The 14483-nt window shown below is 43.6% G+C and overlaps 1 protein-coding gene across 3 annotated transcripts in view; it reads right to left on the bottom strand.

Moving 5' to 3' along the window:
• SLC41A3 (solute carrier family 41, member 3) overlaps positions 1-14483 on the bottom strand; it is a 97475-nt gene that overhangs the window by 24653 nt on the left and 58339 nt on the right. For 2 of the 3 annotated variants that reach the window (XM_011971525.1, XM_011971524.1), the window contains exon 3: positions 3345-3416. In XM_011971525.1, coding sequence (XP_011826915.1) covers positions 3345-3416 — 72 coding nt within the window. Of the gene's footprint in view, positions 1-3344; positions 3417-4932; positions 5008-14483 lie in introns of all 3 variants that reach the window. The other variant, XM_011971523.1, reaches the window with a different exon arrangement.

Here is a 14483-nt window from a genome sequence, read left to right as displayed (position 1 = left end):
ATAAAACTATAACTTATAGAATATATATGATATATTATATATATTATATATATACACACAAGTCCATTTATACACTGGACTTCATTATTCTAGACACTAACTAGAAAAATGTACAAGGGCTATGGATGAGCAACTCACAGAAAAGAAAATACAAATGGATAACAGATGTGCATAAAGATCAACTTCTCTAGTACTTAGGAAAATTCTAAATAAAATCTCCATTTGAAGGTATCTTATTCATTAGCAGCTGATGCTCTTCTTCCTCTTTTAAAAGGTAAGTGCTGTCTTATTTTCTACTGGGGTCTCCCGTTCTGAGCACAGAGCCTGGCACTCACTCTGCAGGTATTTATACAGGCTTAGTGGACAGATGGATGAATGGACAGATGTGTGGGTGAATAGGTAGGTGGGTGAATGGGTGGGTGGATGGACCAATGAACAGATGGACAAATGGATGAGTAGACAGGTAGGTCGGTGGGTGAGTGAGTGGCTGGGTTGATGGATGGATGTATGCACAAGATATACTTTGTTTATTTATCAGATTAGGTAAGATTAAAATTTAAAAGGTTGATAATATAAAATACATATTGACAAGTATGTGAGAAAATGGTTCTCTTATACATTGAAGGGGGTCAATATTGGTACAGGAATTTGGGGGGAAACTTTGGCTATAATTTATCTATATACCTTATGAATCAGCATTTTCTCCAAAGAAACATTTGCATATGTGTACAAAGCATTCACAGCTGATATTTACTGAGTGATATCTGCCATGCTCAAAGTAATTTTTATTCAGTAAGTCATTATTAAGAGAAAAGTACAAGTCACAGAATTATGTGTATAAAACTTTTCATGCTTAAACAATACAGAAAACCATATCTATTATCTGTGGGCACACACATATATATGGTGAATTCAAAAAGTAGTTTAGAAGAATATTTTCAATGCTAATGAAATTGCTCAAATATTAATGGTAGGGCTAATTATGTAATACCAAGAAATAAAATAGTTTTTAGTCATTTTGGAGGGAAATCTAGAGCTTTGAACTGTTCACATCCTTTGAACTTGTGGGAAGTTATCTTAAGAATTTCATGCACAAAGATACTTTCAATGCAGTATAATCTTTCAAGTAAGTCAAAGGCTAGGAAGACCTCAAGGCCCCGCTCAGTGGCAGGGTTCAGGGAAGTGGGCAGGGCTGGTGCTGAGTGGACTCCCAGGGGACTAGCTCTTAGTGGCCCCCCTTTGGTCACTGCTGCCTCCCCACATTTATATAACAGAATATGCTGAAGTTCTTAAAAAGTCCAATGAATAAAACTTATTGCACTGCTGATGATTCAGAGTTAATTAAGCTTTTTCAAAATGGAGAAAACAAAATTATATTCATGCTAGGATTGGGACTATATGCCAAGCCAGTGCCTGGCGCTGAGCAGGGCTTCATAAACATATGCTGAGAATCAATTATGTGGAAAGGTGCATCCATATGGACAAAGATTTTATGGAAAACAGTAACGTACAACCAGTGTGACTTATAGTCGAGGCATTTATTATCTGCCCCTTGCTAGACGTGTTAGAGGCATCCCCAGCATCTCACTCAACTCTGCAGTTCCTCGGCCACAGGGCATGGTGCTAGCCTGTGAGACTCGGCTCAGCTGCAGACAGCAGACATTTAAACACACAGCTACAACCAGGGCAGCTGCAGCAGCAGGCATAAGGCACCAAAGACGTAAAAGGCAGAAAGAGATACCCCTGGTGTCAGGTAGGAACTTACACCTGAGTGGAGCCTTTAAAGAGCTTCAGGGGCAGCTGAACTAGAGGAGAAAGGCCCTTCCCAGGAGAGATGCTGAAGGTACATGGCAGGGAGGTGCGAAGGGGTGGGGGCTGGGTAGGAAGCTGGTGAGACAGCGTGGTCAGGCCCACGGTTGGACGAGGGGAGCCAGTGAAGGAGAGGAGGTATAACTGACTTTGGGTTTTAGAAAGGCCACCGGGGTGGCCAGGAGGAGCTGGAGGATTCCTGGCCTGGGAGTGGCTAGAGCAGTGCAGACGTCTGCCATCATCCAGGCGGGGGGGGGGGGGGCAGGGAGGAGGAGGAAGAGGAGGAAGATTCATGCACAACTTGGAGGCAGAAGTCTCAAAGGGACTGCATGCTGAGAAGCAGCTGAGGCGACTTGGTTTCTGGTGTGGTTACTGGGAAGGACCATCCACAAGGCACACCCTGACAGGACAGGGTCATGTCCAGGTGCCAGCCAGATGCCACACTCCGACATGGTGACAACTTCACAACACCCCTGCACAGGTAAGGTGACGTGACTTGCCTGAGGCCCCTCAGTGGGCTGATTCTCAAAGTGAGCTTTCAACCATCAGACTAGACTGAGTTGAGGACTTTAGCAGAGGTGAGTATGGGCAGAGAAGATAATGAGGCCAGACTTGGCTGTTTTGGGGGTGCCTCGGGGACAGGCAGATGGAGATGCCCCGTAGAGTTAGATGTACTGGTTCTGGAACCCAGGTGAGGGATAAAGTAGGTATCATCCTAATGTGATGGACAGGGGGAGTCAGCCCTGATCAAGGCTATCCAGTGGATAGACGATGGGCTGCCTGATCTCAGGGTCCGTATTTTCAGTGCTGCCACAGACTGCCCCCACCCAGAGATGCCCAGAAGGTTCTAGGATAAAGCTACCTCCAGTCTATGTCCAGGTCCAGCCTCTCCTCTTGCCTCTCAGCCAATCTCTTCCTCATCTCCCCCTGCCTTGGGCCTCCTAACTTAGTGACACTCTGTGGCAAGGTCCCAGGAAAAAAGCTTAGCAGAACTGGGACCTGGGAGAAGGATGTGTGAGTGAGAGGAGCATGAAGCAGCTAACGGGTTAAGATGTCTCTTGCAGGCTGAGAAGGACCAGGCAGAGAGGCAGGAGCAGAGCCAAGGGAGGATTTCCAGGCAGGAAGGATCCACAGATGCCCAGAAAAAGTAAGATCACATGTAAGAGGCAATCACAGGCTGCCTCAGTTAGGGGAACACCTGTGGCCTGGGAAGCACAATTGGAGGAAAGAGAAGCCTGTTAGTACTGTGCAGGCCATGAGACAGAGAAGGAGCAAGTACAGGTGAGTCTTTCAAGAAGTGGGGCTTGGAAAGGAGGGAGTGGGGAAGCTGGAGGGACCCTGGGTCTGCTTCAGGTGGGCTGAGCCTCCAGAAGCTGCGTGAATGTGGTCTACTGGATATGGGAGGGACAGGTAGCTACCTGTTCTCAAAGTTCAGGCCAGAGTGCAGAGTCAAGAGCTCACTAGGCTTCACCCTTCCCACCTGGGCAAGCCTGGCTGCAGATTCAGAAGGGAGGTCGGACAAGGTGGAGACTCACCTGGATGAGGGCCAGGTTGCTGCTGATGACTCTGTGCTGCTCCTGGGGGTCATCAATTTGTCCAGTGTTGGCCTAGAATGAAGAGAAAAGGACAAAGGTAGGACTGGTAGGCCCAAAGCCAGGTCAACCCTTCCTGGAAAAGGCAGTCTCTCTGGGGAGAAATCAACGAATACCATTTCATCAGCGTCAGAAAAATTACTCTGCTCAGCTTTCCAAACAGCGAACTGGCCTTCTTATATGGGGACTAGGGAGAAACGTTAGGGCACAGACCCCTTTGAGAACTGGATGGGGGTCATGGACCAGTCCTCCATGACCATGCAAGTATATGACTGCACACACACAGCGGTACACACAGGCACACATAGCCACGCACAATGCATAGAGGCACACATGCATGCACACACACAGGCATGCATGTTAGCAATTTCAAGGTCATTTCTAGCTCTCAAACTCATGTGCAGACCTCAGTCAAGGCCTCCTACTGTGAAGCCCAGGCTGTGGCCAGGTCCCCCTGCCACCTACAACACCCTCCTCTACCCCGAAGCTAGCCTCATCTCCAATGACCACCAATCCCCTCAATGTCACCTCAGCAAAATCATCCCATTTAAGGAACACATATAAGTCTCTCTTCTCTTAGGATAAAAAAGAGAGATCATAAATACGACTTTCTCCTTTAAAAATTGTTTTTGGCTCCTAACAGCATAACAATTACCAACAAAATTCAAGACATAAATAAGAAAAGTTTTCAAAGCAAATATATTTTCCTAGATTCCTTAAACTTAGTTCATTAAGTTCCTGAACTCCAAGGAGAAAAATATAATAATGCGTCTACTGCTAACACACTTGATAACTCATCTTCTTTTCACAGAGAAGGGGAGCCTTTTTGTCTTCAGCACGACTGACGTCTGGGACGTGGCACCTGACTGTGGGTAGGCCTTAGTCCACTCTTGTTGAGTAGATATGACACCCACCGCAGGTGTCTCTGTTTGAACAGTAAGGGAAGGAGGCACGGCAGAGACGCAGCAGAGCCCAGGGCATGATGAGCACGCATAGCCAATGACTCACCCCCTCTTCTGCTCTGCAGCTGCACCGTGTGTTCACTGGGACCTAAGTGTGCCTGTCTGCTGCTTCAACTCATGTTTTCTATTAATCATCCAGCTCCAACCTGGGTGCTGATCTTATCAGATAAGGGAGTTGTGCTGGCCCATATGATTTCTGAGTATGAGTCAGAAAAGATACTTTCTCAAAATATTTATCATCTATAAAATGGTTAAAATAAATGTACACATCTATAGCCTGTACAGTCCACACGGCAGCCTGGCCCTTGCTATGCATGTGAGCCTGAGTCCATCCCTGGTGTCCCGGAGCACACCACTGAGTGAAGGCTGCACAAAGCAGGAAGTGAGACCAAGAGGTAAAGCAGTGAGGGCAGGAGGATGAGGAGCTCAGACATCCACAGAGCTAGGAGAGAGAGACGTGGGAGGGGAAGAAGTATGGCAAGACGTAGGGTGTAAAGGGATTAAGATTTCAGAGTGTCCAGAGTATTTCAGGGCCAGGGTGGCTGAAGTGGACTGAAGGAGGCACTCACCAGAGCTGAGCCATCCAAAAACTTGGAGGCTTGGGTTTTGGATAAGTCATCCCTGTGACTCATCCTGTGACTCACCTTCCAGGATGGTGGTGGGATTTAGTACAGAGAAGACCACCGAACACTACGTTTCCCAGGACTGTAGGGGACTGACTAAGCTGGTGATGAAGAGGGAAGGAGGTGAGATGGGACAGAGAGGAAGCAGCATGCCAGGCCAGCAGGAGCCATGGGAGCTGTGGGTTTGGGTGGAGGAACACAGACCACTGCCTAAGAGAAACGATCCTGATGCTTGTCAAAAACAGCAAAGAGGACCTCCTCCAAAACTACTGCCATGAGGGAGAAAGAATGAAGTCAACGCTGAGCACTATAGGGATTAACTGAGGGTGAAGAGCCAATGTGCAGGGCAAGGGAGCCAATGAAATTAAGTGTATTCAGTTGGCTATCAAGGATGGGGGGAGCACCGTGATCAGATACCAAGAGTGGAGAAGAGGAGCCTGGCTGGATATCAGGATAGGGGATTTCCAGTAAACCAGCTTAGCAGGGCTCTTCTCTAGAGCAGAGCCAGCAGGCAAGTGGAGAAGACAGCTCAGAGGAGCCTGACTTGGGTTTGGTCAAGGAAGGAGTGTTTGTCACCACCCACGAGGGGGCTCTTGGGGAGCAGGTCTCCATTAGGTAGGGACATTTTTCTGCCCTGGAATGGAGGTCCTAGAGTTATCAGGGGAAATAGCTGCAGGCATGGGGCCAGTCTGAATAGGGATGAAGAGTTCAAAGAGAAAACCAGTGGGAGGCAGGAGCATTTATGGAGAGCAACCCAGATTTTCCTCAACAGATGGGTTTCACAGAGGCCCTTCCTCAATGTGCATTTAGATTTCATTGATTTTTTTAAAAAACTTCTTTGAATCTGACAATTCCAGGCTTCTACAAAAAATCCCACAGGATCCTGTCTCCGTTCTAGATTTTCTAAGCCTTTCCTTACTGTCTATGTAAAACAGCCTGCTTTCACCAACTTGGGGTGCCAGCGCCAGGTATTCTCCATGCATGCCTCGGGCCTGCTCTCCCCTCCACCAGCTCTGGGCCTGCGAGGCTGCCCTGTGAGGATGGCATCAACAAGCTCAACACACCCCCCTTGCCCTTTCGCTTCTGGTTGGTTCTGGCCAATGGGGAGCCAGAACCGCACTGGAGGCCCAACAGTGAGTGAGACTGGGGTGTGTGACCACTGCACCCTTCCTATGGGGCAGGGGCTGTGATCTTCCACCTAAACCCACAGCTCCAGTGGGTTAGCCTTCACCTACAGCTACACGCACAGCCCCAACCCCACCCGCCAGGATCTGGAAACGGCCTTTCCTCCCTCTGCCCCTTGAGAACTGGAGTGATACTCACTCCCTGTGGGTGTGAGTCCTGAGGTGCTTTGCCGCCTCTTCTTGGTTTCCTGAATGAACCCTTCCTGAAACTCTGCTCACTGCCCACTTGTATGTCCCCTCTCTCCTACCAGGATCCTGACCTATCCAATGACTCATCTCTTCGGAAGGACATTTAGCCCACTCACGTAATTTGTTATTACTTTCTGTATTTTTTTCTAATAACAAAATACACTTACTAGATTAAGACGAAAGATGGAACATCTGTTTTGCTATCCTTATTACTTTCTGTATTTTTTTTCTAATAACAAAATACACTTACTGGATTTAAAAAGGAAGATGGAACATCTGTTTTGCTATCCTCCTTTCCAGATTGGGGTAAGACAATCTTTTAACATTTTATTTGGGAATAATTTTAGACTTCGGAAAAGTTTCAAAGTCAACAGACAGAGTTCCTACATACCCTGCACCCAACCTCTCCTGATAATACTTACATAACCTGAGATAGTCACGCATATGGTTTGGATGTGTATCCCCTCCAAATTTCATGTGGAAGTGTGATCCCCAGTGTTGGAGGTAGGATCCGGTGGGAGGTGTCTGGGTCATGGGGACAGATCCCTCATGAATAGCTTGGTGCCCTTCTTGTGGTAATGAGTGAGTTCTCACTGAGTTCACATGACAGCTAATTGTTTAAGAGTCTGGCACCTCCTTCCTCTCTCCTCCCTTTCTTGCCATGTGATGCCTGTTCCCCTTTGCCTCCACCATGAGTGGAAGCTTCCTGGAAGCAGATGCTACCACTATGCTTCTTGTACAGCCTGTAGAGTTTGGAGGGCTCAGAAGAAGACAGGAAAATGAGGGAAAGTTTGGAACTTCTTACAGACTTGTTAAATGGTTTTGGCCAAAATGCTGATAGAGATATGGACAGAGAAGGCCAGGCTGATGAGGTCTCAGATAGAAATGAGAAAGTTATTGGGAACTAGAGAAAAGGTCACCCTTGTTACACCTTAGCATAGAACTTGGCTGCACTGTGCCCATGCTCTAGGGATTTGTGGAAGGTTGAACTTAGGAGTGCTGTCTTAGGGTATCAGGCAGGAGAAATTTCTAAGGAGCAAATTTCTAGAGACATGGTGTGGCTGCTTCTAACAACCTACAAACAGATGTGGGGGCAAATGAGTGACTAAAAGTTGAAACTTATATTTAAAAGAAAAGCAGAGCATAAAATTTTGAAAAATTTGCAGCCTTGCCTTGTGGTAGAGAAGGAATCAAAGGGGCCTAAAGAGCAACCAGTGGCTAGAGAGAAAAGGGAACCAGTGCTGATAATCAATACAATGGGAAAAAAGCCTTGAGACATTTCAGATTTTTAAGGCAGCCCCTCCCATCACAGGTCCAGTGGCTTAGGAGGAAAGAATGGTTTTGGGGCTAGGGCACCGCTTCCCTGTACAGTCTTGGGACACTGCTTCCAACATCCCTGGCTGTTCCAGCTCCAGCCATGGCTCAAAGGACATCAAGTACAGCTTCGGGTGCTGCTTCAGAGGATGCAAGCCTTATACCTTGGTGGCTTCCAAGTGGTGTAAAGTCTGTCAGCACATGGAATGCAAGAGTGAAGGAGGTTTGGCTGCTTTCACCTAGATTTTAAAGGATGTATGTGAAAGCCCGGATATCCAGATAGAAGCCTGCCACTGGGGCAGAATCCCCACAGAAAAACCCTAGTAGGGCAGTGCCAAGGGGAAATGTGGGGTTAGAGGCCACCTAAAGCCCCCACTGGGCCAATGCCTAGTGGAGCTTGGAAAGGAGACCACCACCCTCCATACCCTAGAATAGGAGAGCCACTAGCCAGCTTGTACTGTGTGCCCGGAAAAGCCGCAGGCACTCAACTCCCACCATGAGAGCAGCCACAGGGGTAGAGAAGTCCAGAGGCCTTGGGAGCCTACTGTTTGCACCAGTGTGCCCTGAACGCAGGACAAGGAGTCAAGGGAGATGATTATGAAGCTTTAAAATGTAATGCCTGTCTGCTGGGCTTCAGACTTGCATGGGGCCTGTTGTTTGTTTCTTTCAGCTGATTTCTGCCTTTTGGAATGAGAATGTTTACCTAATGCCTGTACCACCATTGCATCTTGGGATAGGAGTAAATCACTCACAAGTGGAAGAAATGTGTTGGGTTTCAGACGAGACATTGGACTTTTGATTGAGTTGATGCTGGAATGAGTTAAGACTTTTGGGGACTACTGGAAAGGGATGATTGCATTTTGTAATGTGAGAATGAGATATTTGAGGGGGCCAGGGGAAGAATGATCTGGTTTGGATATTTGTCCCTTCCAATTCTCATGTTGAAATGTGATCCCCAGTGTTGGAGGTGGGGCCTGGTGGGAGGTGTTTGGGTCATGGGGGTGGATCCTTCATGAATGGCTGGGTGCTCTCCTCATGGTAATGAGTGAGTTCTTGCTCTGAGTTCACATGAGAGCTGATTGAGTCTAGCACCTCCTCCTTCCCTCTCTCTTGATCCGTCTCTCACCATGTGACACATTGGCTCCCCTTCAGCTTCCACCATAATTGGAAGCTTCCTGAAGCCCTCACCAGAAGCAGATGCTGACACCATGCTTCCTGTACAGCCTGCAGCACTATAAGCCAAATAAACCTCTTTTCTTTATAAATTACCAAGTCTCAGGTATTCCTTTAGAGCAACACAAATGGACGAACATAGTCACCAAACTAAAAATTGAACACTGGTACAACACTAGTAACTAAACTATGGAATGTATTCATATGTTCCCGGTTTTCTCACTAATGTCCTTTTTTATGTTCCAGGAATTAAATCAGGACTGCCCACTGCATTTAGCCACAGCTCCTGAGTCTCACTGTAGAAGAATACAAGTCAGCTATTTTGTAGGATGTGCCTCAATTTGGGTTTGTCTGAGGCTTCCTCATGATTAAACTGAGATTGTGGATTTTGAGGTGGAAGACCAGTGAGGTGAGGAGAATTCACTGTGCACCCTGTCACAGGTGATAGCGAGACTCCTCACCAATGCTGCTGACCCAGGTCACTGTCGAGGTGGCATCTGCCAGGTTTCTCCACTGCAAACACTATTTTTTTCCTTCCTATATTCTCAGGTAGAAATGAGTCGTTAGGTCTTGCCCACACTCAAGGGGAAGGAATTAAGCTTTAGCTCCTCTAAGGCAGTATATCCAAGATTTGAGGACATATGTTAAAACAACCAGAGCAATCCACACATATTTGAAGGAGATGCTTTGAGGCTATGCAAAGATCCTTCTCTTTAAAGTCCCACACTCTAATAATGTATTAAGGGATCTTACCTGTGGATATGTGTACATACACAGGTTAGCATATATATATACGTTTCCTAATTCAGTGCACTGAGAGGAACTAGAAGTGGTGGCATCCCCGGAGCAACAAGTACACCCACTGCCCAGATCTTGTTTGCTAAATTCAGTTCTTCAATAAAAGAGCCAGCTTCCTTAGGAAAACGGCTCATTCTAGGGCCAGGGCAAGGAAAATACAAAGTGTGTACCTGGAGTATTTCACAGTGCCAAAAGGTAAGGGAGTGCCCAAGAGCGGGTGGGGCATGTCAGGAAGCAGGAGTCACCCGAGCTAGAACCATGTCAGCAACAGAATAAATATGAGCGCAGGCTTTTAACCTCAAGAATAAAGTAACTATCCATGCATCTATACACACCATAAATATCTCTCTACATACATATTACAATAAACATGAGTTCATGCTTATTTCCAACCCGAATCCAGCATCACAGGATTCATTCTAGCACTGAGGAGATAGTTTTTAAAATGTAATAGAGCGATGGAAACCAAGAAGAGGTATTTATACTGTAACAGAAATGAAAAGGAATCCCTTAACAATGGAAAGTGATAAATTGGGTTGACAAGAGAATCCATAACTGAAAACTACAGAGGAAAGGCCTATTGCAAAAGGCAGAGGTAGTCCTGGGGATAATGGGAGCAGAAGGGAGCCTGGAGCAGCTGAAAGGGCATTTGCTGCAGAGACCTCTGCAGGAGCTTCAAGGAGGGTTGACCTTTCCCCTGCCTGCTTGGTTTGTGCCAAGAATGAGATGTGGCCACCTGGCCTAGCTCCAAGCAGATGCAGCGAGAGTGATGGGGTCAGAGAGGCGGGGCAGTGCCCCAAGTGGCCGTGACAAGAGGGACACAGAGCCCCCATACCCATGAAAAGAGTTACTGGCACATAGTCTAGGCAACACATTCTGACTGCCCTCCCTCCAATCCTTAGAGACAGCTTCCTCTAACTAAGGGCAGTATTTGCAGATCTACGAGGTAAGTGTAAATCTAAAATAAAATTATGCACAAGCACCTATTCACTAAAGGCAAGCCACAAGGCTCTGAGTTTGAAATTCATCAAAGTCAACCAATGGAAGTACAAAATCTAGGGAAACAGAATCAAAGTATGAAACTGAGTAAGTATCTAGGATAAGTTAACTAAATGAGATGTCAGAGAATGGTCCCTCATAAATAAAAAGATAATTTTTGAGATTCTAGAAAGTACATATTCTATTTCTGAATTTAAAATTAAAAAAAAATCTTTTCATTAGATGATTTCAATAGCACAGTGGTTAAAGAGAGAGTGATGAGTACATCAGTGAAAAATTAAATGGAGCAGAAGTATTCTAGCAGAAATGTAGGGAGTATGAAAAAAGAGTTAAGAAACTCAAAAAGGTAGACTCAGAAACTACAATATGTACCCAAATAGGAGTTCTGGGGAGGGGAGGGCGGGGAAATGAATAAGAATGAATATAAAAATACAAAAAACCCAAAAAGTTTTCTATAGAGCTGAAGACAGATGTCTTTAGATTGAAAAACTCCAAGATACATGTAAGACAATGAGAAAAAGTCTATGCCAGAAACATCATGGTGAAATTCCATAACACAGATGATAAAAGAAAAAAATCTCCAAAAAGTCCAGATAGAAAGATAAATTACCTAAAAAAAAATGAGACTCAAAAGGGCACAGGCTTCCATCAGCAACACTGGGCACAAGAAGGTACTGAAACTATAACTTCAGTACTGCAGGAAAATAACTGTGAACATTGCATTCCCTAGCCAGCCAGGCTGGCATTCAATGGTAAGGAAAAAGTAAAGCATTTTCCAACTCCAAATGTCCAAAGTTGACTTCCAACAAATCTTATCTAAAACAATTAGTAGAGGATGTACTCAATCAAAGCAAAAATAAATTTAAAAGGCAGCTGAGAAAGAGTGGCACCAGCAAGATGGTGAATAGGCACCTCCAGGCCCTTGTTTCCCCACAGACACATCAAATAAGAAACACAGACTGACCAAAATACTTTAAGGCAGCCCAGAAACCAGTTAAGATTGGCAGCAACCAAGAGAAAATCCAACCAAGAAAAAGCCACCCTCAAACCAGTAGGAAATTCCATGGTGTTTCTGCTTGCCCTTGCACCACCCCCTCCTCCGCACAGCATGGTGCGGTTGGGAGAAATCACCTAATCCTAGAAAGAAAGAAGGAAAGAAAGGAATAGAACCTGCTGGCTATCCTCTGGCTTGCCTGGGAGCTGCCCAAGTAACTGGTTTCTGTCTCTCTCTCAAGAGCAAATGGAAATGGTGACACTGTTTGGACATTAGGATGAAGGCCACAGAGGTGCCCAACATGTTAGAGCCATGGAGGAAATGTAGACCCATGGGTGCCTAGGGGAAAGAGATTATGGACGGAGGAACACAATAGAATGTCAAGGCCCAGAGAAGAAGCGGAGTTGACACTCTGAGAGAAATTAAGACATTTAAAAGCAGCCTTGTATATGGGGGAATTGGAGAGAAAAAGCACATCCACAGGCCCTGGGAGATACATGCCAGAAAACCCCTTAAGCCTTCATGCCAGACTAACTGGTGAAGATTTTTCCCTGCACAGAGCCAGTCTGCAAAGATTGGGGAGAGAGCTGTTTTGCAAATACTTGATTTTTAATAAAAGATGAGAAAGGATACCCAAAAAAAGTAAAACACAGTCTAGTCATAAAAACAAAAAAAATTGACAGATACTAAAGAAAGTCTTCAAGCTTGCAAAGACTTTAAAACAACTATCTTAAATATGTTCAGTGAGCTAAATGACATATAACTGTAGGAAATTAAAAAAAAAGATATGAACAAGATGAAAATGTCAACAAAGAAATAGAAATCATAAAGAAAGAACCAAACAGAAATACTGGAACTGAAAAAAACAATAATTGAATTGAAAAATTCTCTGCAGAGGTTCAACAGCAAACTCTAACAGAGGAATGAGCAAATTTGAAAATAGGTCATTTGAAATTATCAAGTCTGAAGAACAAAAATAAAGAAGATTTAAGAAAAATGAATAAAACTTAAGGAAATTATAGAACACTCCATTGTAATACATACAATTTGGAATTCCAGAAAGGAAAGAGAGAGATAAGTGGGCAGAGAGCTTGTTTGAAGAAACAATGGCCAAAAACCTCCCACATTTGAAAAAAAAAGATATGAATATAGAAATGTAAGGTATATGAATTTTAAGTAGGATAAACTCAAAAATATCAATACTGAGACACATTATAAACAAACTATTTGAAAGTCAAAAACAAAAAGAGAATCTTCAAAGCCAACAGAGGAAAGAGACTCATAACATACAAAAGATCCTCAATAAAATCATCAGTGGATTTCTCAGCAGAAACCTGCAGTCCAGAGGTAATAATATTAATATATTTAAAGTGCTGGATAAAAACACCTGTCAACTGAGAATTCTATATCTGGCAAAACTATTTTACACAAATGAGGGAAAAATTAAGACATTCCTAAATGAAAGCTAAGGGAGTTCATTATTACTAGATCTGCCCTACAAGAAATGGTAAAGAGAGTCCTTTAAGTGGAAATGAAAGAATGCCAGACAGGAACTTGAAGCTAAATGAAAATATAATGTTCTCCAATAAAGGTAAATGCACAAAAAGGTATTAAAAATTGTATTATTTTAAAATTGGTTTGTAAAAATTTTTTATAAGCATTTAAAACACAAAAGCACAAAAGTATAACTTTATTTTAATAGGTACACAATATAAAAAGAAATATGACATTAATAACAAAGTTCAGAGGCAGAACTGTAAACAGTAGAGTTTTATATGCAATTGAAGTTAAGCTGCTGTCAGTTTAAGGTAGATTGTAATAACTTTAGGATGTTGTATGTAATCCCCATGGTAATTACAAAGAAAACTTTTATAAAATATAAACAAAAATAATTAAGAAGGCAATCAAAACATATCACTGCCAAAACAAAAACAAAAAACAAACCACTACAGAGGAAGGTAATAGGGAGAAATAAGAGACAAAAAAAGCTATTAAGACACAGAAAACAAATAAAATGGCAACAGTAAGTCCTTCCCTATCAGTAATTACTTTCAATGTAAATGGATTAAATCCCCTAATCAAAATACAAAGACTGGCAGAATGGATTAAGAACAAAACAAAACAAAAAACAGGATTCAACTATATGTTGTCCCTAAGAAATTCACTTTAGATTTAAGGACACATAAAGGTTTATTGTGAAAAGATGGTAAAAGATATTCCATGCAAATAGTAGCAAAAGAGGGCTGGGGTGGCTATGCTAATTTAAGACAAAATGGACTTTAAGTCAAAAACTGTTACAAGATACAAAGAAAGACATTATACAATGATACAAGGATGAAATCATCCCAAAGATAGAACAATTACAAATAGTGAAACATGTTTTACCAAACATCAAAGTTCCCAAAACATATGATGCACACACTGACAGAACTGAAGAAAGAAACAGAGAGGAGTTCAACAATAGTTGGAGACTTCAATACCACACCATCAATGATGAATACAACAACCAGACAGAAGATCAGTAAGGAAACAGATGGTTTGAATAACACTAGGAATAGACTGGACCTAAAAAACATACAAAACACTCCACCAAACAATGGAAGAATACACATTTTTCTCAATGAAATGTGAACATGAAACATTCTCCAAGAGAGATCATATGTTAGGCCATGAAACCAGTCTTAATATATTTGAGATGATTAAAATCATACAGAGTATATTTTCCAATCTCCAGATTGAAGAATCTCCAAAAATGTGGAAATCAAGCAACACACACGTGAACAACCAGTGGGTCAAAAAAAAAAAAAAAATTCCAAAGTAAATTAGAAGATATCTCGAGACAAATG

This window comes from Mandrillus leucophaeus, unplaced genomic scaffold (genome assembly GCF_000951045.1).
Source record: "Mandrillus leucophaeus isolate KB7577 unplaced genomic scaffold, Mleu.le_1.0 Scaffold123, whole genome shotgun sequence".
NCBI classification, from domain to species: Eukaryota; Metazoa; Chordata; class Mammalia; order Primates; family Cercopithecidae; genus Mandrillus; species Mandrillus leucophaeus.
The sequence above is the reverse complement of the archived record's forward strand: the minus strand, read 5'-3'. Positions and strand labels throughout refer to the sequence as shown.